At 42.8% G+C, this 26,395-nt stretch overlaps 2 protein-coding genes across 2 annotated transcripts in view; one reads left to right on the top strand and one right to left on the bottom strand.

The window, feature by feature from the left end:
- LOC118397638 (raftlin-like) overlaps positions 1 to 11,564 on the top strand; it is a 61,554-nt gene extending 49,990 nt beyond the window's left edge. The window contains exon 10 of the mRNA XM_052469895.1: positions 10,190 to 11,564. Within this exon, the coding sequence (XP_052325855.1) occupies positions 10,190 to 10,633 (444 nt within the window). The 3' untranslated portion in view covers positions 10,634 to 11,564. The remainder of the gene's footprint in view (positions 1 to 10,189) is intronic.
- A 6,656-nt stretch (positions 11,565 to 18,220) lies between these two features.
- On the bottom strand, positions 18,221 to 26,391 carry LOC127909271 (uncharacterized). Its single transcript, XM_052469894.1, has 2 exons — positions 18,582 to 26,391; positions 18,221 to 18,295 (listed from the first exon to the last, which is right to left on the bottom strand). The coding sequence occupies exon 1, from the start codon at positions 25,860 to 25,862 to the stop codon at positions 24,642 to 24,644; it is 1,221 nt and encodes a 406-aa protein (XP_052325854.1). The 5' UTR covers positions 25,863 to 26,391; the 3' UTR covers positions 18,221 to 18,295; positions 18,582 to 24,641.
- Between the last annotated feature and the right edge of the window lie 4 nt (positions 26,392 to 26,395).

The following is a 26,395-nucleotide window of genomic DNA, read 5'->3' as shown; positions in this document are numbered from 1 at the left end:
TAAAAATGTAACAGTAAACATTACACTCACAGAAGTTCCAAAATAATAAAGACATTTCAAATGTCATATTATGTGCAAATAGTTAAAGTACAGAAGGGAAAATAAATCAACATAAATATGGGTTGTATTAACAATGGTGTTTGTTCTTCACTGGTTGCCCTTTTCTTGTGGCAACAGGTCACAAATATTGCACACTATGGTATTTCACCCAATAGATATTGGAGTTTATCAAATTTGGGTTTGTTTTCAAATTCTTTGTGTGTCTGTGTAACCTGAGAAAAATATGTGTCTCTAATATGGTCATACATCAGGAGGTTAGGAAGTGCAGCTCAGTTTCCACCTCATTTTGTGGGCAGTGAGCACATAGCTTGTCTTCTCTTGAGAGTCAGGTCGGCCTATGGTGGCCTTTCTCAATAGCAAGGCTATGCTCATTGAGTCTGTACATGGTAAAATATTTCCTTAATTTTGGGTCAGTCACAGTGGTCAGGTATTCTGCTAATGTGTACTCTCTGTTTAGGGCCAAATAGCATTCTAGTTTGCTCTTTTTTTTGTTAATTCATTCCAATGTGTCAAGTAATTATCTTTTAGTTTTCCCTTGATTTGGTTGGGTCTAATTGTGTTGCTGTCCTGGTGCTCTGTGTGGTCTGTTTGTGTTTGCAAACAGAGCCCCAGGACCAGCTTGCTTAGGGGACTCTTCTCCAGGTTCATCTCTCTGTAGGTGACGGCTTTGTTATGGAAGGTTTGTGAATCGCTTCTTATAGAATTGAACTGCTCTTTTCTGGATTTTGATCATTTACATTTTACATTTAAGTCATTTAGCAGACGCTCTTATCCAGAGCGACTTACAAATTGGTGCATACACCTTATGACAACCAGTGGAACAGCCACTTGCATCTAAATCTTGTTGGGGGAGAAGGATTACCTACCCTTACTTACCCTATCCTAGGTATTCCTTGAAGAGGTGGGGTTTCAGGTGTCTCCGGAAGGTGGTGATTGACTCCGCTGTCCTGGCGTCGTGAGGGAGTTTGTTCCACCATTGGGGGCCAGAGCAGCGAACAGTTTTGACTGGGCTGAGCGGGAACTGTACTTCCTCAGTGGTAGGGAGGCGAGCAGGCCAGAGGTGGATGAACGCAGTGCCCTTGTTTGGGTGTAGGGCCTGATCAGAGCCTGGAGGTACTGAGGTGCCGTTCCCCTCACAGCTCCGTAGGCGAGCACCATGGTCTTGTAGCGGATGCGAGCTTCAACTGGAAGCCAGTGGAGAGAGCGGAGGAGCGGGGTGACGTGAGAGAACTTGGGAAGGTTGAACACCAGACGGGCTGCGGCGTTCTGGATGAGTTGTAGGGGTTTAATGGCACAGGCAGGGAGCCCAGCCAACAGCGAGTTGCAGTAATCAAGACGGGAGATGACAAGTGCCTGGATTAGGACCTGCGCCGCTTCCTGTGTGAGGCAGGGTCGTACTCTGCGGATGTTGTAGAGCATGAACCTACAGGAACGGGACACCGCCTTGATGTTAGTTGAGAACGTCAGGGTGTTGTCCAGGATCACGCCAAGGTTCTTAGCGCTCTGGGAGGAGGACACAATGGAGTTGTCAACCGTGATGGCGAGATCATGGAACGGGCAGTCCTTCCCCGGGAGGAAGAGGAGCTCCGTCTTGCTGAGGTTCAGCTTGAGGTGGTGATCCGTCATCCACACTGATATGTCTGCCAGACATGCAGAGATGCGATTCGCCACCTGGTCATCAGAAGGGGGAAAGGAGAAGATTAATTGTGTGTCGTCTGCATAGCAATGATAGGAGAGACCATGTGAGGTTATGACAGAGCCAAGTGACTTGGTATATAGCGAGAATAAGAGAGGGCCTAGAACAGAGCCCTGGGGGACACCAGTGGTGAGAGCGCGTGGTGAGGAGACAGATTCTCGCCACGCCACCTGGTAGGAGCGACCTGTCAGGTAGGACGCAATCCAAGCGTGGGCCGCGCCGGAGATGCCCAACTCGGAGAGGGTGGAGAGGAGGATCTGATGGTTCACAGTATCGAAGGCAGCCGATAGGTCTAGAAGGATGAGAGCAGAGGAGAGAGAGTTAGCTTTAGCAGTGCGGAGCGCCTCCGTGATACAGAGAAGAGCAGTCTCAGTTGAATGACTAGTCTTGAAACCTGACTGGTTTGGATCAAGAAGGTCATTCTGAGAGAGATAGCGGTAGAGCTGGCCAAGGACGGCACGCTCAAGAGTTTTGGAGAGAAAAGAGAGAAGGGATACTGGTCTGTAGTTGTTGACATCGGAGGGATCGAGTGTAGGTTTTTTCAGAAGGGGTGCAACTCTCGCTCTCTTGAAGACGGGAGGGACGTAGCCAGCGGTCAGGGATGAGTTGATGAGCGAGGTGAGGTAAGGGAGAAGGTCTCCGGAAATGGTCTGGAGAAGAGAGGAGGGGATGGGGTCAAGCGGGCAGGTTGTTGGGCGGCCGGCCGTCACAAGACGCGAGATTTCATCTGGAGAGAGAGGGGAGAAAGAGGTCAGAGCATAGGGTAGGGCAGTGTGAGCAGAACCAGCGGTGTCGTTTGACTTAGCAAACGAGGATCGGATGTCATCGACCTTCTTTTCAAAATGGTTGACGAAGTCATCTGCAGAGAGGGAGGAGGGAGGGGGGGGAGGATTCAGGAGGGAGGAGAAGGTGGCAAAGAGCTTCCTAGGGTTAGAGGCAGATGCTTGGAACTTAGAATGGTAGAAAGTGGCTTTAGCAGCAGAGACAGAGGAGGAAAATGTAGAGAGGAGGGAGTGAAAGGATGCCAGGTCCGCAGGGAGGCGAGTTTTCCTCCATTTCCGCTCGGCTGCCCGGAGCCCTGTTCTGTGAGCTCGCAATGAGTCGTCGAGCCACGGAGCGGGAGGGGAGGACCGAGCCGGCCTGGAGGATAGGGGACATAGGGAGTCAAAGGATGCAGTAAGGGAGGAGAGGAGGGTTGAGGAGGCAGAATCAGGAGATAGGTTGGAGAAAGTTTGAGCAGAGGGAAGAGAAGATAGGATGGAAGAGGAGAGAGTAGCGGGGAGAGAGAGCGAAGGTTGGGACGGCGCGATACCATCCGAGTAGGGGCAGTGTGGGAAGTGTTGGATGAGAGCGAGAGGGAAAAGGATACAAGGTAGTGGTCGGAGACTTGGAGGGGAGTTGCAATGAGGTTAGTGGAAGAACAGCATCTAGTAAAGATGAGGTCAAGCGTATTGCCTGCCTTGTGAGTAGGGGGGGAAGGTGAGAGGGTGAGGTCAAAAGAGGAGAGGAGTGGAAAGAAGGAGGCAGAGAGGAATGAGTCAAAGGTAGACGTGGGGAGGTTAAAGTCGCCCAGAACTGTGAGAGATCATTAACGGGTATCAGCCTAATTCTGCTCTGCATGCATTATTTGGTGTTTGACATTGTACACAGAGGATATTTTTGATGTTCTATAACTAATTGTAGTATTTTTTGCCAGATCCTAATTGGCATGTTGAATGTTGTCCTGAGTGGCACAGTCGTCTAAGACACTGCATCTCAGTGCAAGATGTGTCACTGCAGTACCTGCTTTGAATCCAGGCTGCATCACATCCGTCAGTGATCAGGAGTCCCGTAGGACGGCACACAATTGGCCAAGCGTTGTCCGGGTTTGGCCGGTGTAGACCTTCATTGTAAATAAGAATTTTTTCTTAACTGACTTGCCTAGATAAATAAAATGTACACATTCCTTTTGATGGCATAGAAGGCCCTCATTGCCTTGTCTCTTAGATCGTTCACAGATTTGTGGAAGTTACCTGTGGCGTTGCTGTTTAGGCCGAGGTATGTATAATATTTTGTGTGCTCTAGGGCAACGGTGTCTAGATTGAATTTGTATTTGTGGTTCTGGCAACTGCACCTTTTTTGGAACACCATTATTTTTGTCTTACTGAGATTTACTGTCCGGTCCCAGGTCTGACAGAATCTGTGCAGAAGATCTTGGTGCTGCTGTAGGCCCTCCTTAGTTGGGGACAGAAGCACCAGATAATCAGTAGACATTTGACTTCAGATTCTAGTAGGGTGAGGCCGGGTGCTGCAGACTGACTGTCACTTAGAAATGTCCTTGTTTTTGAAAGAAAATCAATTTTTTGTCCATTAAAATAACATCAAATTGATCAGAAATACAGTATAGACATTGTTTGTGTTGTAAATGAATATTGTAGCTAGAAACTGCATATTTTTTATGGAATATCTACATAGACGTACAGAGGCCCATTATCAGCAACCATCACTCCTGTGTTCCAATGGCACATTGTGTTAGCTAATCCAAGTTTATCATTTTAAAAGGCTAATTGATTATTAGAAAACCATTTTGCAATTATGTTAGCACAACTGAAAACTGTCGTGCCGATTAAAGAAGCAATAGAACTGGCATTCTTTAGACTAGTTGAGTATCTGAAGCATCAGCATTTGTGGGTTCGATTACAGGCTCAAAATGTCTCGAAACAAAAACCTTTCTTCTGAAACTCGTCAGTCTATTCTTGTTCTGAGAAATGAAGGATATTCCATGCGAGAAATTGCCAAGAAACTGAAGATCTCGTACAACTCTGTGTACTACTCCCTTCACAGAACAGCGCAAACTGGCTCTTACCAGAATAGAAAGGAGTGGGAGGCCCCGGTGCACAACTGAGCAAAAGGACAAGTACATTAGTGTCTAATTTGAGAAACAGATGCCTCACAAGTCCTCAACTGGCAGCTTCATTAAATAGTACCCTCAAAAACACCAGTCTCAACGTCAACAGTGAAGAGGCAACTCCGGGATGCTGGCCTTCTAAGCAGAGTTGCAAAGAAAAAGCCATATCTCAAACTGGCCAATAAAAAGAAAAGATTAAGATGGGCAAAAGAACAGACACTGGACATAGGAACTCTGCCTAGAAGGCCAGCATCCCAGCATCCTCTTCACTGTTGTCGTTGAGACTGGTGTTTCTTTAGTGTTTTTTCCAACTTTCCCAGAAGTGTTTTGAGTCTATGGATTCTTCAATTTCATTGAGCTGATTTCTGACGTGCTGTTCCTTCTTTTTCCGTAGTGTATTTCTGTATTGTTTTAGTGATTCGCCATAGTGAAGGCGTAGGCTCAGGTTTTCTGGGTCTGTGTGTTTTTGATTGGATAGGTTCCTCAATTTCTTTCTTCGGTTTTTGCATTTTTTATCAAACCATTTGTCACTGTTGTTAATTTTCTAAGGTTTTCTGCTCAACATATTTAGATTTGATAGGGAAGCTGAGAGGTCAAATATACTGTTTAGGTTTTCTACTGCCAAGTTTACATCATCACTATTACAGTGAAACGTTTTGTCCAGGAAGTTGTCTAAAAGGGATTGAATTTGTTGTTGCCTAATTATTTTTGGGTAGGTTTCTACACTACATTCCTTCCATCTATAGCATTTCTTAATATTATTCAGTTCGTTTAGGCTTTGATGCCTCATGATTGAGTATTGCTCTGTTCAGGTAATGTGATTTTGCTGTGATCTGTTAGGGGCGTCAGTGGGCTGACGGAATGCTCTGAGAGACTCTGGGTTGAGGTCAGTGATAAAGTAGTCTACAGTACTACTGCCAAGAGATTAACTATAGGTGTTCCTACTGTAGGAGTCCCCTCAAAGCCTACCATTGACTATGTACATACCTACCGTGCAAAAGAGCTGAAGAGGTTGTGACACGTTTTTGTTGGTTATGTTATCGTAGTTGTGCCTAGGGGGTAATATGGGTGACGGAATGCTGTCACCTCCAGGTAGGTGTTTGTCCCCCTGTGTGCTGAGGGTGTCAGGTTCTTGTCCAGTTCTGGCATTTAGGTCGCAACAGACTAGTACATGTCCCAGGGCCTGGAAATGCTGTTTTCTTTAAAGTATTGCGATTCTCGTGAGAGGATATATGTAGGACATTTTTCTCTGTTGAGATCGTTTCCTTTTGAATTTCTAGCCAAATGTAAAATGTTCCTTTTTTTATGAATTTAATAGTGAGTTAGGTCTGCTCTATACCAAATTAGCATACCTCCTGAGTCCCTTCCTTCCCTGTTTTACTCCTGGTAGTTTGGTGGATAGGACTACCAGCTGAGATAGTGAAGGCATTGTGTTTCATAGTGTCCAATGTTGTTAGTCGTGTGGTTTGGCCTCAGACCAGTAAGTGTGAGCAGAGCCTGCTAAGTATCTGATACATACGATTGGCTTGGGCCAGTGTAAGAATGGGAGTTGGGCCTGTTTGCCTGCTCATGGCCTGGGCGTATGTGTGACTTTCATGTTGAAGCCCTCCTTTGTGGGAGTGGGGGGCATGGGGTGGGCTGGAGGGGCATAGGTCTGAGTTGATCTATATGGGGTGTGGACATGGTTGGTTTGGGGGGATATTGATTGGTGGTGGTGTGGATGTGGCTGGGGGTGCTGTGGTCTGAATGTGGGTCCTTTCGGCGTGGATCCTCTGTGTAGGTCTGGGGGGGTCCCTCGGGTCTGGAAGAGTGTCTCGCTGGTCTGAGCGGGGTGTCTTTTGATCTGTTGCTCTTGTGTGAGGTGTTGGGGCTGCGGTTGATGGCGATGTCCTTTAGGGTCCTGGCGAAGGTGGGCACTGCTATAGGTGGACATGGTGGGCCAGGTACGCATTTGGTTTTGAGGCACAGTCACTGGAAATACTTGCGTTTACCCGCTATATGGTAGCAAGGTGAAGATAACCACTTGTGTGTTGGGGAAAGTAGAATAAGCTTTTTCAATCACTCCCTTGAGAGCTGTGGCCACCCTTTCCTGCTGTGCTCTCAGGTCATTTTTGCCTGTGTGTATTATTATGTGGCTAGGTGAACCGAGTTGGTCCTCAGACAGAAGGTCTGGGGCGCGCCGGGTTCTGTTTGTTTGGGCAAAAATTTATTTTCTTGTATACATTTCCCGTTTGAGTCCATAAGGAGTACAATCTGACAAGGTAAACATCTGTTGTTCTGCCCCTGAACAAGGCAGTTAACCCACTGTTTCTAGGCCGTCATTGAAAATAAGAATTTGTTCTTAAGGCGCGTGCACTAATTCCAGACGAAAAGTTTTTAAAAATTACAATAAAAGTTAGTAGAAACATGCCAAACAATGTTTAAAAACAATCTTCCAGTTGTTTTTGTCATAAATAATCAATAATATTTCAACCGGACAAAAGCTTCGTCAATAGGAAAGGAGAAACAAGAAAGGCGCGTTCCCGATCAGGGCGCATGGCTGATGAATGGAAATTTCCACTGGTCACTGATTGAAAGTGCTATATCTCCCTCATTTTTCAGAGTAACAACCTGAAACAATGCCAAAAGACTGGCCACATGTAGAGGAAGACACAAAGCTTGTGAACTGTCTTTGTATGGTGGATAGGCTTTCAATGGAAAAACAGCCTTTCAAATGATAGAACTTCCTGGTTGGATTTTCCTCGGGTTTTCGCCTGCCATATCAGTTCTGTTATACTCACATACATTATTTTAGAGTGTTAGAGTGTTTTCTATCCAAATCTACTAGTTATGTGCATATCCTATCTTCTGGGCCTGAGTAGCAGGCAGTTTAATTTGGGCACGCTTTTCATCCAAAATTCCGAATGCTGCCCCCTACCCTAGGGAAGTTAACTTCTTGCGTCAAGCAATCCCGTATCCGGGAGCGTAATCATAGCCTCAAGCTCATTACCATAACGCAACGTTAACTATTCATGAAAATCGCAAATTAAATGAAGGAAATATATTCACTCACAAGCTTAGCCTTTTGTTAACAACACTGTCATCTCAGATTTTCAAAATATGCTTTTCAACCATCGCTACACAAGCATTTGTGTAAGAGTATTGATAGCTAGCATAGCATTAAGCCTAGCATTCAGCAGGCAACATTTTCACAAAAACAAGAAAAGCATTCAAATAAAATCATTTACCTTTGAAGAACTTCGGATGTTTTCAATGAGGAGACTCTCAGTTAGATAGCAAATGTTCAGTTTTTCCAAAAACATTATTTGTGTAGGAGAAATCGCTCCGTTTTGTTCATCACGGCTAAGAAAAAACCCCGAAAATTCAGTCATTACAACGCCAAACTTTTTTCCAAATTAACTCCATAATATCGACAGAAACATGGCAAACGTTGTTTAGAATCAATCCTCAAGGTGTTTTTCACATATCTATTCGATGATAAATCATTCATGGCATTTGGGTTTCTCCTCTGGAGCAAATTGAAAAATGCACGCAGCTGGAGATTTCGCAATAATTTCGACGGAGGACACCAAGCGGGCACCTGGTAAATGTAGTCTCTTATGGTCAATCTTCCAATGATATGCCTACAAATATGTCACAATGCTGCAGACACCTTGGGGAAACGACAGAATGTGTAGGCTCATTCCTGGCGCATTCACAGCCATATAAGGAGACATTGGAACACAACGCCTTCAAAATCTGGGCCATTTCCTGTTTGAAATGTCATCTTGGTTTCGCCTATAGCATCAGTTCTGTGGCACTCACAGATAATATCTTTGCAGTTTTGGAAACGTCAGAGTGTTTTCTTTCCAAAGCTGTCAATTATATGCATAGTCGAGCATCTTTTCGTGACATAATATCTTGTTTAAAATGGGAACGTTTTTTTATCCAAAAATTAAAAGAGCACCCCCTATATCGAAGAAGTTAACAGAGAGGTAGTGTGTTAATATAGCACTGCTCCATGCCAGGGGATGGTCCTAGTGGAAGTGTTCTTTTTTTTATACCAGTCAGCAAAAAGTGTCTCTTGATTTTCCATAAGGAGTTTATTTTTGTACTCTTTCCGTGCCTTCTCGTTTTTTACATCCAGGGGGTACTGTATTGTAATGACCTCTACAGGGGGAGGGAGCTTCAAAGACCTCTGCATTTGGCTGGGGGAGGCTGTGAGTGAAAACAATGTCCTGATCAAATTGGCTTTTTACCAAATTACCGTACGACTGCCGCTGGGCCTCCTTCTTCCCCTCCTGCTCTTTCTCCTGTTGAAGCTGTCTCACCACAGTCCAGAGTGCAGACACACTCCTGATATTGTTAGGCTCAAGGGCTTTGACACCTCACACTTCACACCTAGGTGCTAATTGAAGTTGCAGTCAGATATGTTCTTTCCTAGCAAGCTTGGTAGCCTTCATTTAGCATTCAGTCCTTATAAAGTAAAATATATTATTGTAATTTATTTTCCTTCTTGGCTTTAAAAGTAGCTTCAGACTAAACATTACTCACTCAGTTCCAGGTTGGATGGTATTTTCAGATTTCTGTTGTGCTTCTTTTGCAGGTCGTTGGTTTGCCAGAGCATTTGCTGTGTAGTCCTTGCGAATAAGAATCTTTGATAGTAGGAATCCTTCCGGTAATTTAGTCCAAAATCAGGTTGTAGGTTCGGAGTTTTGATTTGGAGTAAAGGTTGTGTTGTGCAGGGTAGTATCCTGTGTATGTCCTTGTAGAAAAATCCAAGTTTATCGAACTCTAAATCTATATTTTTCTGAAAAAATGCTGAAAAATGCAGGAGCTCATCTGCTTATTCGCTCTACCTCTCTCCTCCCTCTCAATGTAATTCAATTCAAGGGGCTTTATTGGTATGGGAAATATATGTTTACATTGCCAAAGCAAGTGAAATAGATAAACAAAAGTGAAATAAACTATCAAAAATTAACAGGAAACATTACACTCACAGATGTTCCAAAGGAATAGAGACATTTCAAATATCATTATGTCTATTTAGTGTTGTAAAGATGTGCAAATAGTTAAAATACAAAAGGGAAAATAAAAAACACAAGTATAGGTTGAACTTATAATGGTGTTTGTTCTTCACTGGTTGCCCTTTTCTTGCCCTTCTCTCTCTCTTTCTCTCTCTCTCTCTCACTCACTCACTCACTCACTCACTCACTCACTCACACACTCACACACTCACACACTCACACACTCTCTCTCACACTCACACACTCATATGACCTACACAATGCTGTGTCACAATTGGTGTCACTTCTAATTATACCGGTAGATAACCCAGCTGATATAGGCCCACTCTGGTGCTGTTAACGCTCAGAGGGACAGTTATATTGTCTAATAATAGGCATTTATTAGTACATTACAGTCCAAAAGAGATTTGTTCAATTATTTGCTGTTAACTGTCCAAGAGAGAAGCATTACCGAGATAGAGTTTGTAGTGTTTTTGTCAGGTGTCTGAAGACCGAGTTTAAAGAAAGAAAAAAAGTATCTCTTTAAAATGTCTCTTTCAGAAGTTGAACCTCAGGGGTCGGAACAAGGCGAAGAAAAACTCTGCCGGAGAAATGCCGAAAGAGGAGAGAAAGAACATGTCCCCAGTGATGGAGAGAGGGATGGATGAACAGAAGAGGAACACGGAAGAGGAGGAGAGCAAAGCGAGAAGAAACTGGGACAACAACAGAAATGAGAAAGGGAGCACCGTAGAGAGAGGAAGACTCAAGAGAGAAGAGGAGGAGAGAGAGTGTGAGACAGAATCTCAAGAAGACTTCCCGCAGAGTACAGAGGGTGTGGCCACAGACTTCAACCAGGAAGTAGAGCGGGAGAATGGCAAAGTCCCATTGGCCAGACAGGAGAAGGCTGTTAGGTTTGCGGATGTCAATCAGAAGAATGATGAAGTGAAGTCAGAAGAAATCACACAGCAGCTGAGTGAAAGAGCGCTGTTTTCTGGAGTATGTTAATTAAGAACTGACAGATAGAATCCGTGCACAATAAAGTGTCAGAGGAGTAATGCTGGGGTGTATTCATTATGAGGATTCTGTTGCAAAACGTTTAATCTGTTGCTAAACATCTTGCAATTGTTTTCTCCAAACGGAAAATGTTTTGCAACTGAATTTCTATTGGACACAATCAGGTAGGTCCCTCCCCATTTCATTCCACTTGCTCAGTTTGCTTCCGTTTGGTTCTTAAACGGTTTCCGTTAAAGGACGTAATGAATGCCCCCACGATCTAGGTTCAGTTCTATCTCCTAAATCATAATGAATAAGCAGGGGTAACTGATTCTAGATCAGCACTCCTACTGTGAGACACTTTGTGAATACAGGCCCTGGCCTGGTTTCAAATAGTATTTGAGTTTGCATGGTGCATTGCCTGGATGGAACCAATGGACTATTTCCAAACCCAGCCCACATGACACTCTAGGCAGGCTTGCACAAGTTGTAACATTTCAAACTATTTAGTCCCAGGACCGGAAGTTATAAATATACAGTATAACAGAAGATGAAGAACTGTGTGTATATTCTAAGAACTAGTAGCTCATCGATGGAAACCAAGGAACTTACCAGTATGGTGATATAGTTTAGCCTTTATATTCCTGTTATTGTCATATATAGATTTCCATATGGATCTGTGTATGTTCATATGGACTGCTTCCAACATGTAACGACTTCAATCAGCCTTCAAGGCACACATTTGACCTGTTGCCTCAGATGTTGTCATGTGGAGTAGGGTGAAGTTGCCCCTAGACACTGATATTGGGTCAGTTTAACATTTCCTACACCAATGGTTAAGATTAGGATTGGGGCAGGGAAGCTGATCCTAGATCTGTACCTATGGCAAACCTCACCCCAGAGTGTTGTAATGTACTGGCGTATTAGGCATTAATATACAGTGAGGCAAAAAAGTATTTAGTCAGCCACCAATTATGCAAGTTCTCCCACTTAAAAGATGAGAGAGGCCTGTAATTTTCATCATAGGTACACTTCAACTATGACAGACAAAATTAGGGAGAAAAATCCAGAAAATCACATTGTAGGATTTTTAATGAATTTATTTGCAAATTATGGTGGAAAATAAGTATTTGGTCACCTACAAACAAGCAAGATTTCTGGCTCTCACAGACCTGTAACTTCTTATTTAAGAGGTTCCTCTGTCCTCCACTCGTTACCTGTATTAATGGCACCTGTTTGAACTTGTCATCAGTATAAAAGACACCTGTCCACAACCTCAAACAGTCACACTCCAAACTCCACTATGGCCAAGACCAAAGAGCTGTCAAAGGACACCAGAAACAAAAGTGTAGACCTGCACCAGGCTGGGAAGACTGAATCTGCAATAGGTAAGCAGCTTGGTTTGAAGAAATCAACTGTGGGAGCAATTATTAGGAAAAGAAAGACATACAAGACCACTGATAATCTCCCTCGATCTGGGGCTCCACGCAAGATCCGTGGGGTCAAAATGATCACAAGAACCCGTGGGGTCAAAATGATCACAAGAACGGTGAGCAAAAATCCCAGAACCACACGGGGGGACCTAGTGAATGACCTGCAGAGAGCTGGGACCAAAGTAACAAAGCCTAGCATCAGTAACACACTACGCCGCCAGGGACTCAAATCCTGCAGTGCCAGACGTGTCCCCCTGCTTAAGCCAGTACATGTCCAAGCCCGTCTGAAGTTTGCTTAGAGAGCATTTGGATGATCCAGAAGAAGATTGGGAGAATGTCATATGGTCAGATGAAACCAAAATATAACTTTTTGGTAAAAACTCAACTCGTCGTGTTTGGAGGACAACGAATGCTGAGTTGCATCCAAAGAACACCATACCTACTGTGAAACATGTTTTTCTGCAAAGGGACCAGGACGACTGATCCGTGGAAAGGAAAGAATGAATGGGGCCATGTAGCATGAGATTTCGAGTGAAAACCTCCTTCCATCAGCAAGGGCATTGAAGATGAAATGTGGCTGGGTCTTTCAGCATGACAATGATCCTAAACACACCGCCCGGGCAAAGGAGTGGCTTCGTAAGAAGCATTTCAAGGTCCTGGAGTGGCCAAGTCAGTCTCCAGATCTCAACCCCATAGAAAATCTTTGGAGGGAGTTGAAAGTCCGTGGTGCCCAGCAACAGCCCCAAAACATCACTGCTCTAGAGGAGATCTGGAATGGGCCAAAATACCAGCAACAGTGTGTGAAAACCTTGTGAAGACTTACAGAAAACGTTTGACCTCTGTTTTTGCCAACAAAGGGTATATAACAAAGTATTGAGATAAACTTTTGTTATTGACCAAATACTTATTTTCCAACATAATTTGCAAATAAATTCATAAAAAATCCTACAATATGATTTTCTGGATTTTCTTTTCTCATTTTGTCTGTCATAGTTGAAGTGTACCTATGATGAAAATTACAGGCCTCTCTACTCTTTTTAAGTGGGAGAACTAGCACAATTGGTGGCTGACTAAATACTTTTTTGCCCCACTGTATGGACGTGCATTTGTACAGTTCTCATGCAACTGCTTTTGTCCAGTGTCATTGGTTCATGTAATGGCCAATGAGAATGTGCACATAATGTAGGTCAGGATTTTGAGGTAAGAGCCTTAATTCCATGGTAACATCAATGTTTTTCTCCTAACTATGGATCGCTGTTTATAGATCTATATGTATCAAAGAATACTGTATATTTGAGTAGATACTCTACTTCTCTATTTAACCCATTATAGCCAAGGTCTATGGCCCTGAGTGAATACTTAATCTGCATATCATGATTGGATAGGTGTCATGGTTCCACTGCATAGCGTTCACCTATCATGTTATGTCAGGTCAGTGATTATACTTTACGGAAGGGATTTACGGAGTACGTTTTAGGAATATTTGTACGCCGCCTTAGTCCCCTTCCTGCTCTGGAAGTGTGTTGTGTGAGTGGTGTGGTAAGCAAGTCTTTGGTAGTATCCCAATTGGAAACATATTCCCATAGAGCTGGTCAAAAGCAGTACACTATGTAGGGAATAGGGTGCTATTTGGGATTTAACCTCCTGACAGACAAACAGGAGGAATAAACAGTTCTCAAAACAATATGTGGACTCCATTTTCTTTTATTTCACCCTGCATTCCAATGATACTGCTGTCTGTGTAATCCCCTCAGTCTCCCCACCTCTGAGGAGCAAAAACTCAGAAAAATGTGTTAATCATCACGGCAAAATGAGAATCTCACAACAATCTCAGAGGGAGACGTCATGCTATGGACCAATCAGGCACCACCTAGAGGTTCCATTACAGTGCACCATGGGAGATCCCCTCTGCCCCTGTACGCAAACTCATTTGTGCATGTGAGACGTGTGTGATTTCAGGCCTGTATGAGTGTGTGATTTCAGGCCTGTATGAGTGTGTGATTGAAGTCGTGATGTGTGTGCAAGTGAACGGAAGAGAGAAGGGATAAGGGGACATTTGCCAGGATGTGTGGGAGATATGTTTTAAGGTCTACAGTTTTCCCTTTCTATAAATACTATATTGCTGGTGTGATGATCTCTCTAGCCCCTTTATAACTGGCGCTAACAATGTGTCCTGATCTTGTCCACATTCTGACTGTCCCTGATAGTGATTGGATTCTTGATTTGCTCCTGAGTGGCGCAGCGGTCTATGGCACTGCATCTCAGTGCAAGAGGTGTCACTGCAGTCCCTGGTTCGAATCCTGGCTGTATCACATCCGGCCGTAATTGGGGTCTCATAGGGCAGCGCACAATTGGCCCGGCGTCGTTCGTGTTTGGCCGGAGAAGGCAGTCATTGTAAATCAGAATTTGTTCTTAACTGACTTGCCTAGTTAAATTAAATAAACAAAATCGGATCATTACAACAAACATGTTAATGCAAGGTGTAACCAGTGCTATGAATAACTTTGAGAGAGGGCATCTGCAAGATTAAAACCTGGGACCTTCTGGTTTCTTTTATTTGACTCTCACCTGTAATCTCCACCCACTGAGCTTTATAATATAATATATGCCATTTAGCTGACGCTTTTATCCAAAGCGACTTACAGTCATGTGTGCATACAGTCTACGTATGGGTGGTCCCAGGAATCGAACCCACTACCCTGGCGTTACAAGCGCCATGCTCTACCAACTGAGCCACAGAAGGACCAGCTTTCATTCAACCAATCAAATTGTCCCTGACTACCTGATCACAATCAGATCTGCTTCAGCCGACATCCGCTTAGTGGTTGTTTTGACATGTTAGAGCTGTCAAATCCACAAGTGGCTCTTGGCATGTCTAAAGCAGACATTGCCATTGGCTGCACTGTAGTCACATTAAGAGAAATCCCATGCAGCCTTTCAAACACTGGAATGTGAGGTGTAATCTACACCTCGATTAGGCTGGTAAAAATCATCGCTATTTTGTTTAAGTGCCATTATTTCTATAAAGCCTACATTTGCTCATTCTTAATTTTTAACGAGTGTGCGATGTGGCTTCATGACAATGATCAAGAGCTACTGCTCACCGATTTTGACAGCTCCAACGCTTGAGCTGACAATGTAAGCCTTGTCTTAACTTCTAAAAATGTGGGCAGAATCAGAATGTGGACAATATCAGGATGCATTTTAGCACCAGGTATAAACAGGGCTTCTGGTGGGTGGGTTGTCAAACTCATTCCTTTATAAATGACCTCTGCAGCAAGAAATAAGACTCAGTTATCAAATACTTATCCTGTACCGAATTGTACATACATTCTTTACTCAACTAAAATACCCGTGAATTAAGAGTATTTGAATTATTTTGATACAGAAAAAGCAAGTTAGAAAATAGGTGTATAAGAAGGCAGGATCAGGGGTGCAAACTGGTGAGGTCCAAAAAGGTGGACACTTTTTGTTGCATTGAAACATGCAAAAAAATCCCTGCTATGGGGAAATGCAGGTTAACAACAAATCATATTATCTACATGATCAATCTCTATGTGTAAAATAAAAGTGGTTCATGTAAAGAAAGCAATCCAATGTTATTTGTTGCCTAGACTTTACTGCAAAGGAATCCTAGTTTCGCAATAAATCGTTGTTTTGTTCCATAATGTCCATTACTAGTGTCCAATTAGCTAATTTTGCTAGCACGTTTAGTTCACATGTCCAAAAGCTGGTGCTGGTCCAGGCGAACTCGGACAAAAACTTCAAAAAGTTATATTCCAGGTCGAATAACCTGGTCAAACTAAGTAGAGAATCAATCTTCAGGATGTTATTATCATATATATGCAATAACGTTCCAACCGGAGCATTAGTTTTCGTCTACAGAGTAATGGAACGCAAGGCGATATAATGACTACTGCGCGTAACCAGGAACTGTCATTCTGCCAGACCAGTGACTCAAATAGCTGCCATCCGGTCCCACATCACACTAGAGGCTTCATTCCACGTTCTACTGACTGTTGACATCTAGTGGAAGGCGTAGGAAGTGCGAACAGATCCATATCTTATTTGGATGTGAATAGGCGATGAGTTGAAAATCAACCAGCCCCAGAAAATCACGTGGTGTAACGTACATTTTTCATAGTTTCAATTTGCAATAGGACTTTGGTCATGTCAATTACACACCGAAGAAGCGTGCAGTGGATATACACCCATATTGCATAACCTCTAGTCATGTATCTTCTATATTGTTGTACATTAATATTCGTTTGATAATTAGGGGGTTCAGTCCAGTGTTGTTTACCCTTTTCATTAATATTTATCTACAATAATTGGTAGTTCTAAGTACTTGTTTTCCAGGTTTTTCCCCCACAGTATTTAACAGTGGTACACAATAGGAGAGAGACAGATAATATCTCCTTTCTTCGTTAATATCAACCATAAAGGAAAAGGGCAAAGTACGAGAGTCATGCTATTAATTGTCCAAAGCAGGGATGGAAAGTGAGCTGGTGAGGTAGGCTGGTCAATACATATACTGAACATGTAACCACAGTAATGGTGGCCAGTAAATCAATGAATAAAAATGTAATATTGACAAATTAAACAGAAACCTTTAATCTTTTCCAACATGTCAACAGACACTTAACTTCAATTAAGTATGAAACATTTCAGTTAACTTTCTCTTTATTCCTGGTTGATGTACATGTCAGAGCCTCTTCAGTGTGGATGGGGTACAGCATACATTAACCCTGGTTGATGTACATGTCAGAGCCTCTTCAGTGTGGATGGGGTACAGCATACATTAACCCTGGTTGATGTACATGTCAGAACCTCTTCAGTGTGGATGGGGTACAGCATACATTAACCCTGGTTGATGTACATGTCAGAACCTCTTCAGTGTGGATGGGGTACAGCATACATTAACCCTGGTTGATGTACATGTCAGAGCCTCTTCAGTGTGGATGGGGTATAGCATACATTAACCCTGGTTGATGTACATGTCAGAGCCTCTTCAGTGTGCATGGGGTATAGCATACATTAACCCTGGTTGATGTACATGTCAGAGCCTCTTCAGTGTGGATGGGGTATAGCATACATTAACCCTGGTTGATGTACATGTCAGAGCCTCTTCAGTGTGGATGGGGTACAGCATACATTAACCCTGGTTGATGTACATGTCAGAGCCTCTTCAGTGTGGATGGGGTACAGCATACATTAACCCTGGTTGATGTACATGTCAGAGCCTCTTCAGTGTTGATGGGGTACAGCATACATTAACCCTGGTTGATGTACATGTCAGAGCCTCTTCAGTGTGGATGGGGTACAGCATACATTAACCCTGGTTGATGTACATGTCAGAGCCTCTTCAGTGTGCATGGGGTATAGCATACATTAACCCTGGTTGATGTACATATCAGAGCCTCTTCAGTGTGGATGGGGTATAGCATACATTAACCCTGGTTGATGTACATGTCAGAGCCTCTTCAGTGTGCATGGGGTATAGCATACATTAACCCTGGTTGATGTACATGTCAGAGCCTCTTCAGTGTGGATGGGGTATAGCATACATTAACCCTGGTTGATGTACATGTCAGAGCCTCTTCAGTGTGGATGGGGTACAGCATACATTAACCCTGGTTGATGTACATATCAGAGCCTCTTCAGTGTGGATGGGGTATAGCATACATTAACCCTGGTTGATGTACATATCAGAGCCTCTTCAGTGTGGATGGGGTATAGCATACATTAACCCTGGTTGATGTACATGTCAGAGCCTCTTCAGTGTGGATGGGGTATAGCATACATTAACCCTGGTTGATGTACATGTCAGAGCCTCTTCAGTGTGCATGGGGTATAGCATACATTAACCCTGGTTGATGTACATGTCAGAGCCTCTTCAGTGTGCATGGGGTATAGCATACATTATCAACAACAGACTGCACTTCCAGTTTGTGTTCTTTACTCTGTTGAACTCGTTTGTCTTCATTCCTAGGCACAGCACATGGAACCACCGTTGGCATGCAAAACATTCAAACAAAGCGTAACACCTTATAAATAATATCAAATATCAATGCAGAATGACAAATTATCCATCCACTGTGTTATATCATAAATTGTCTTACATGCCGTCACTGTTGTCAAAAGATTATAAACATAAAGTTACTAACCCAGTCAGTGTTTGGGCCACATCCAGGTTCTTTATCAGTGGCACACATGAAGCAGTTGTTGACTTTGTTGAACTCTGAAATCATAGGCATGAACTGAACATATGGCTGTCCCATACAATTTTTGTACATTTACTTTGAATTAAATGACATTAGATACCAGACATTTTTAGTACATCCTCAGCCATTTATTTTCTCAGTTGCTCCATGTGTTTTTAAAGGTTCCATATCAATTTGGGAGGGGATGTTGGGGAAGTTCTGTGCAACTTCCTTGGCTATCTACACCAAAAAATTAAATAGAGTTGTTGACCTAATTGTCACATAACAGCTAACTATTCAGTATTGAAAATATAACTATCAAACCTGCATTATAAAGACCCCAGCTGAAGGTGTCCTGCAGCATGGTGGGAGTTATTTCCCCTCCTTTACACTTTATGTCCACCCAGTCGTCTTTTCCATGGCAGGATCTTCTCATTTTGAAGTATTCTATTTTTATGTAAACATAATGGAATTATGATTAGTTATAGACAAATGAATACACAAGCCAAACTTGTATGCTGTTTTCCTTATCACTATAATCTAGTAGTAATTTATTAGTAGAGGTAATTTTCTTTATGCCCCATTCTACACACAGCCTAAATTATAGGCACTGAACCATTTACAGGACAATAATAAAAGTAGCATATAGGATCCAACCCTATTACAGAGTGAATAAATGTAGAGCGTTTGTAGACTTTAGGAAAAAAATATTACGTGACAGTTTCATCAGTACGTGCTTAAAGAAAGTCATATCACAAAGATCCCAGATGACAGTGCCCATCAGATCTATGACAATAGAGAATGAATTGTAAGCACCAAAGTGTGTTTGTCAAAATAATATCTGAAAATGTCAGTTGTTGAACATAATACTTCTATTTGCAATAGCATTTTATGATATATATAGTTGAGGAATATTCCATGTACCAACACTACATGTAGGACGGACATAAGACATTCCCACATACAGTATTTTTTTATTTCACCTTTATTCAACCAGGTAAGCCAGTTGAGAACAAGTTCTCATTTACATCTGCGACCTGGCCAAGATAAAGCAAAGCCATGTGACACAAACAACAACACAAAGTTACACATGGAATAAGATTAGGGAGGTAAGGCAATAAATAGGTCGTAGTGGCGAAATAATTACAATTTCGCAAATAAACACTTGAGTGAGATGTGCAGAAGATGAATGTGCAAATAGAGATACTGTGGTGCAAAGGAGCAAAATAATAATAATATATAAATAAAATAAATAATATGGGGATGAGGTAGTTGGATGGGCTATTTACAGATGGGCTACGTACAGGTGCAATTGGCTTTGGTGGTGATCAGTGAAATATACCTGCTGGAGCACATGCTACAGGTGGGTGCTGCTATGGTGATCAGTTAGCTGAGATAAGGCGGGGCTTTACCTAGCAAGGACTTCTAGATGACCTGGAGCCAGTGGGTTTGGCGACGAATATGAAGCGAGGGCCAGCCAACGAGAGCATACAGGTCGCAGTGGTGGGTAGTATATGGGGCTTTGGTGACGAAACAGATCGCACTGTGATAGACTGCATCCAATTTGCTGAGTGGAGTATTGGAGGCTATTTTGTAAATGACATCGCCGAAGTCAAGGATCGGTAGGATAGTCAGTTTTATGAGGGTATGTTTGGCAGCAAGAGTGAAGGATGCTTTGTTGCGAAATAGGAAGCCGATTCTAGATTTAATTTTGGATTGGAGATGCTTAATATGTGTCTGGAAGGAGAGTTTACAGTCTAACCAGACACCTAGGTATTTGTAGTTGTCCACATATTCTAAGTCAGAAAAATCCAGAGTAGTGATGGTGGTAGCCAGGTGGAAAGCAAGGCCAGCCGTAGAAAAATGCTTATTGAAATTCTCGATAATCGTAGATTGATCGGTGGCGACCGTGTTTCCGAAACTCAGTGCAGTGGGCAGCTGGGAGGAGGTGCTCTTATTCTCCATGGACTTTACAGTGTCCCCTAACTTTTTGGAGTTTGTGCTACAGGATGCAAATTTCTGTTTTAAAAAGCTAGCCTTTGCTTTCCTAACTGCCTGCGTATATTGGTTCCTAACTTCTCTGAAAAGTTGCATATCGCGGGGGCTATTCGATGCTAATGCAGTACACCGCAGGATGTTTTTGTGCTGGACAAGGGCAATCAGGTCTAGAGTGAACCAAGGGCTATATCTGTTCCTGGTTCTACATTTTTTGAATGGGGCATGCTTATTTAAGATGATTTAAGATGGTGAGGAAAGCACTTTTAAAGAATAACCAGGCATCCTCTACTGACGGAATGAGGTCAATATATTTCCAGGATACCTGGGCCAGATCGATTAGAAAGGCCTGCTCACTGGAGTGTTTTAGGGAGCATTTGACAGTGATGAGGGGTGGTCGTTTGACTGCGGACCCATTATGGACGCAGGCAATGAGGCAGTGTTTGCTGAGATCCTGGTTGAAGACAGCAGAGGTGTATTTAGAGGACAGGTTGGTCAGGATGCTATCTATGAGGGTGCCCGAGTTCATGGATTTGGGGTTGTACCTGGTAGGTTCCATGATAATTTGGGTGAGATTGATTTTTTTTTTTTTTTTAAGTAGAAGCTTAATCTGTTTGGGCACAGACCTGGATAGCTTGACAGAACTCTGAAGTAGATTGCAACTCCACCCCCTTTGGCAGTTCTGTCTTGACAGAAAATGTATACACATACATAGAGGCATTTTTCAGCTATGATTTTACCACTCAGAATCCAGAATGGATATGACAATGGGGCCAGCACAGGATGTAATACACCCTTACAACAATCTACGTTTTGATCTTCTTGACTGCCTGATCTGGTGAACTGCTACTATGTGTCAAGAAAATAGCCCCAAATAGGGGTTAGTGTACTCCAGTAGAAAAGGGCTGGTTTAGATGAAAAACTATTGCCCTGTGTCCCCGTTCATAGGGTCATGAGAGACTAATCAGTGGTAGAATTGAGTTGGCACTTTATTGGCACAAACACCCATAGACCCACAAGGTTGAGGTTTCTCATGGACAGTAATTGGTAATACACTGCTCAATAAAATAAAGGGAACACTTAAACAACACAATGTAACTCCAAGTCAATCACACTTCTATGAAATCAAACTGTCCACTTAGGAAGCAACACTGATTGACAATAAATGGCACATGCTGTTGTGCAAATAGAATAGACAACAGGTGGAAAATATAGGCAATTAGCAAGACACCCCCAATAAAGGAGTGGTTCTGCAGGTAGGGACCACAGACCGCTTCTCAGTTCCTATGCTTCCTGGCTGATGTTTTGGTCAGTTTTGAATGCTGGCGGTGCTTTCACTCTAGTGGTAGCATGAGACGGAGTCTACAACCCACACAAGTGGCTCAGGTAGTGCAGCTCATCCAGGATGGCACATCAATGCGAGCTGTGGCAAGAAGGTTCGCTGTGTCTGTCAGCGTAGTGTCCAGAGCATGGAGGCGCTACCAGGAGACAGGCCAGTACATCAGGAGACGTGGAGGAGGCCGTAGGAGGGCAACAACCCAGCAGCAGGACCGCTACCTCCACCTTTGTGCAAGGAGGAGCACTGCCAGAGCCCTGCAAAATGACCTCCAGCAGGCCACAAATGTGCATGTGTCTGCTCAAACGGTCAGAAACAGATTCCATGAGGGTGGTATGAGGGCCCGATGTCCACAGGTGGGGGTTGTGCTTACAGCCCAACACCATGCAGGGTGTTTGGCATTTGCCAGAGAACACCAAGATTGGCAAATCCGCCACTGGCGCCCTGTGCTCTTCACAGATGAAAGCAGGTTCACACTGAGCACGTGACAGACGTGACAGAGTCTGGAGACGCCGTGGAGAACGTTCTGCTGCCTGATTTTGTTGTCAGCACATTCAACTATGTAAAGAATAAAGTATTTAATAAGAATATTTCATTCATTCAGATCTAGGATGTGTTATTTTAGTGTTCCCTTTATTTTTTGAGCAGTGTATTTATATATTTAAATACAAAGGATGATGTCTCTCTTCATACCTCTGGCACTTTAGTCAGACTGCCACAGAGCCAATCAGGAGAGAATACATACAGGTCAACGGTGCCAATTGAAAGTCAAGGGGTGTGTCTGTGCTTTTTGGATTACTCTCGCTTTACAGAGAACCCCTGTGGTTCAAGTCTGCTCTGCGCATGTCTGAAAGTGACAGCCAGCAGCCAAGTATGTCACAGTATGTCATAAAGAAAGTATTATACTTATGAATGTATGTAAAATGATAATATGTATTAGATCCAGTACAATGGAATAACTAAGACCTGAATTTGAATGCAGTGTTCCGATTCCTCCTTCTCTTTCTGTCCAACAAGGTCAACCAAAAACACTTGGCCTGATGGTTCTTGCAGATACTGGGGAAGCAATATAGAAATGTATTGATCCCTTAAATTATTTTCATATTAAATGACCCATTTCACAACCCTCATACCTCTTCACAAAAATGTACCTAAATCAATTTTGGAAAAAGGATTTTACCCACAAAAGACGTAGGAATTTATTTTCCCAGTTAGAAGTAGTAGACCATGCATCATAACTATTTTCATCAGAAAAACAAACCCTCAAATGCAATATTGCATTTTGTAAGTTGTCTGCAGGTGGCTTGTTGTGAATGCACTCAAATATCAAGTCATTATCAGGTTATGTAAACTGCGTTCTAATACTCAACGTAGAAGGATTTGTCTTAATGTACAGTATATGAAAGTGATGCTATGAAAAGGATTCCTTCACGTTATCAAGCTCACTGTGACTGACAAATCACTGCCTATTACTGTGATTAAAAAGAGCATATGAAACAGTTTTTCATGAGGCCTTCCTTTAGGCACCTCTGTTCGAACACCTCTCCTGTCCTTGATCCATACCACATACAGCCATTTGCGGATCCTTTCAGTGTCCATGTGAAAGATAGTTATTGCGAGGATGGAACATTTGTTGACTTAAAAACAACAAAAATGTAACACCCATGTAAAATGAAGGCCTCCAAAGCTTACAGATTTAAGTCTAATAGCACGAGATGAAAGTAAACAAACAGTGTGCGCAATATGAAAGTATAGTCAGTGGACATTCTGAACTTTGTTTGAAGTCACATGACCAAGGAGCTATATAAATTCTAAATGTTTTAAATAAATGTAAAACCATGTGAGATAAAAATGGACAAACTAAAGGGTGTGCAATGTGTGTCTATGCCATCGGGTTGAAAGTGTTAGGAGTAATGGTTAAAGTAGGGTGACCAGACATCAACCAGACATGACTTATCATCGAATAGATATGTGAAAAACACCTTGAGGATTGATTCTAAACAACGTTTGCCATGTTTGTCGATATTATGGAGTTAATTTGGAAAAAAGTTTGGCGTTGTAATGACTGAATTTTGGTTTTTTTTTCTTAGCCAAACGTGATGAACAAAACGGAGCATTTCTCCTACACAAATAATCTTTTTGGAAAAACTGAACATTTGCTATCTAACTGAGAGTCTCCTCATTGAAAACATCCAAAGTTCTTCAAAGGTAAATGATTTTATTTGAATGCTTTTCTTGTTTTTGTGAAAATGTTTCCTGCTGAATGCTAGGCTTAATGCTATGCTAGCTATCAATACTCTTACACAAATGCTTGTGTAGCTATGGTTGAAAAGCATATTTTGAAAATCTGAGATGACAGTGTTGTTAACAAAAGGCTAAGCTTGTGAGCCAATATATTTATTTCATTTAATTAGCGATTTTCATGAATAGTTGCGTTATGCTAATGAGCTTGAGGCTATGATTACGCTCCCGGATACGGGATTGCTCGACGCATGAAGTTAAAAACAGACCACAAAGTGAAATATTTTACTTGGCAAGAAAGACCGGGTAGCAGAGCCTACCGGTTGACGTCTCAATCGCGTTGTGCTTGTTTTGGCCAACAGAGGGGGCTGCTCGCTATAGCAGCTTCATTCATTCGTCTTCTTCTACTAACTACTTGCTTGCGATAGTTTTAGAAAAAACTGAAGTGGAAAACTCGGACAGAAGCTAGCGTCAGGTGAATCCACAACATCACCACAAACGTCCTTTCAAATCAGGTAAGTTACAATCGTTTGAGATACTAGCTAGTGATGTTATGTCACAATTTATTATATCGATAGATAATCTGCTCTATAAGGTTTTAAATAGGTTATGCTAGCTAACGTTAGCTAGCTACTGTTATAGCTATGTTAAAAAACATTCACATGTAAACATGCAGTGGACGGGCTATTTTGAAAATATGATTGTATTAAATGAATGCACAATTAATTCAGAGAATATTTTTGTAGATTACAATTGCAATGGTTTGGCATTATAAGTAGTGTGAAAATATAGTTAAATGTTCATGGATAACATTAGCAGTGGAGCGGAAGGTGAGGAGGAAGACTGGATAGGAAGAAGAGTGAAGGAGACAGGAGGAAGACTGGATAGGAAGAAGAGTGAAGGAGACAGAGGAGGAAGACTGGATAGGAAGAAGAGTGAAGGAGACAGAGGAGGAAGACTGGATAGGAAGAAGAGTGAAGGAGACAGAGGAGGAAGACTGGATAGGAAGAAGAGTGAAGGAGACAGAGGAGGAAGACTGGATAGGAAGAAGAGTGAAGGAGACAGAGGAGGAAGACTGGATAGGAAGAAGAGTGAAGGAGACAGAGGAGGAAGACTGGATAGGAAGAAGAGTGAAGGAGACAGAGGAGGAAGACTGGATAGGAAGAAGAGTGAAGGAGACAGAGGAGGAAGACTGGATAGGAAGAAGAGTGAAGGAGACAGAGGAGGAAGACTGGATAGGAAGAAGAGTGAAGGAGACAGGAGGAAGACTGGATAGGAAGAAGAGTGAAGGAGACAGAGGAGGAAGACTGGATAGGAAGAAGAGTGAAGGAGACAGAGGAGGAAGACTGGATAGGAAGAAGAGTGAAGGAGACAGAGGAGGAAGACTGGATAGGAAGAAGAGTGAAGGAGACAGAGGAGGAAGACTGGATAGGAAGAAGAGTGAAGGAGACAGAGGAGGAAGACTGGATAGGAAGAAGAGTGAAGGAGACAGAGGAGGAAGACTGGATAGGAAGAAGAGTGAAGGAGACAGAGGAGGAAGACTGGATAGGAAGAAGAGTGAAGGAGACAGAGGAGGAAGACTGGATAGGAAGAAGAGTGAAGGAGACAGAGGAGGAAGACTGGATAGGAAGAAGAGTGAAGGAGACAGAGGAGGAAGACTGGATAGGAAGAAGAGTGAAGGAGACAGGAGGAGGAAGACTGGATAGGAAGAAGAGTGAAGGAGACAGAGGAGGAAGACTGGATAGGAAGAAGAGTGAAGGAGACAGAGGAGGAAGACTGGATAGGAAGAAGAGTGAAGGAGACAGAGGAGGAAGACTGGATAGGAAGAAGAGTGAAGGAGACAGGAGGAAGACTGGATAGGAAGAAGAGTGAAGGAGACAGGAGGAAGACTGGATAGGAAGAAGAGTGAAGGAGACAGAGGAGGAAGACTGGATAGGAAGAAGAGTGAAGGAGACAGGAGGAAGACTGGATAGGAAGAAGAGTGAAGGAGACAGAGGAGGAAAGGTAAAGATATGATTACAGGGCCTGCCCATTTATTATTACAAACAATGTTTGAGATAAAATACAGAAATGAGGCAAGCAATGGGAATCTGTTAACCAAAGTATTTTATCTAATAGTATGCTATTTATTAATACAGATTGGAGAGGAAGGAGAAGGAAACATTAAAGGGAGTAAAAAGAGTGAAGCAAGGAGGGTGTAGAAGAGTGAGGTGGAAAGGTGAAGAGAAGGAAAGGAAGATGAGTGAAGAAAAGAGGAGAAAGATTGGAGGAGAAGAAAAAGTTGAGAGTAAGAAGAGTGACAAGGAGAGTGAAGAACAGACAGAGGAGATACAATGACTCTTCCCAAGAAACAGAAATGCACTTTCTGAAAATCATGAGAATTTCCATTTATACGCTCAGGTCAAGAGGATAGAATGGTTCACTGCACCCGTTGTAATTCCTCCCTTTCAATTGGCAGCCGGAGAAGAACGGCAGTGGTAGAACATCAACAGACCAAAAAGCATAAAGCCTCTCTGATTGGCCGTGTTGGTGTACCCTCTGCCACCACATTCTCCAAGAAGACCCC

Source organism: Oncorhynchus keta, chromosome 19 (genome assembly GCF_023373465.1).
Source record: "Oncorhynchus keta strain PuntledgeMale-10-30-2019 chromosome 19, Oket_V2, whole genome shotgun sequence".
Lineage (NCBI taxonomy): Eukaryota > Metazoa > Chordata > Actinopteri > Salmoniformes > Salmonidae > Oncorhynchus > Oncorhynchus keta.
Note: the sequence above shows the minus strand (reverse complement) of the source record. Positions and strands in the feature narration are given on the sequence as shown.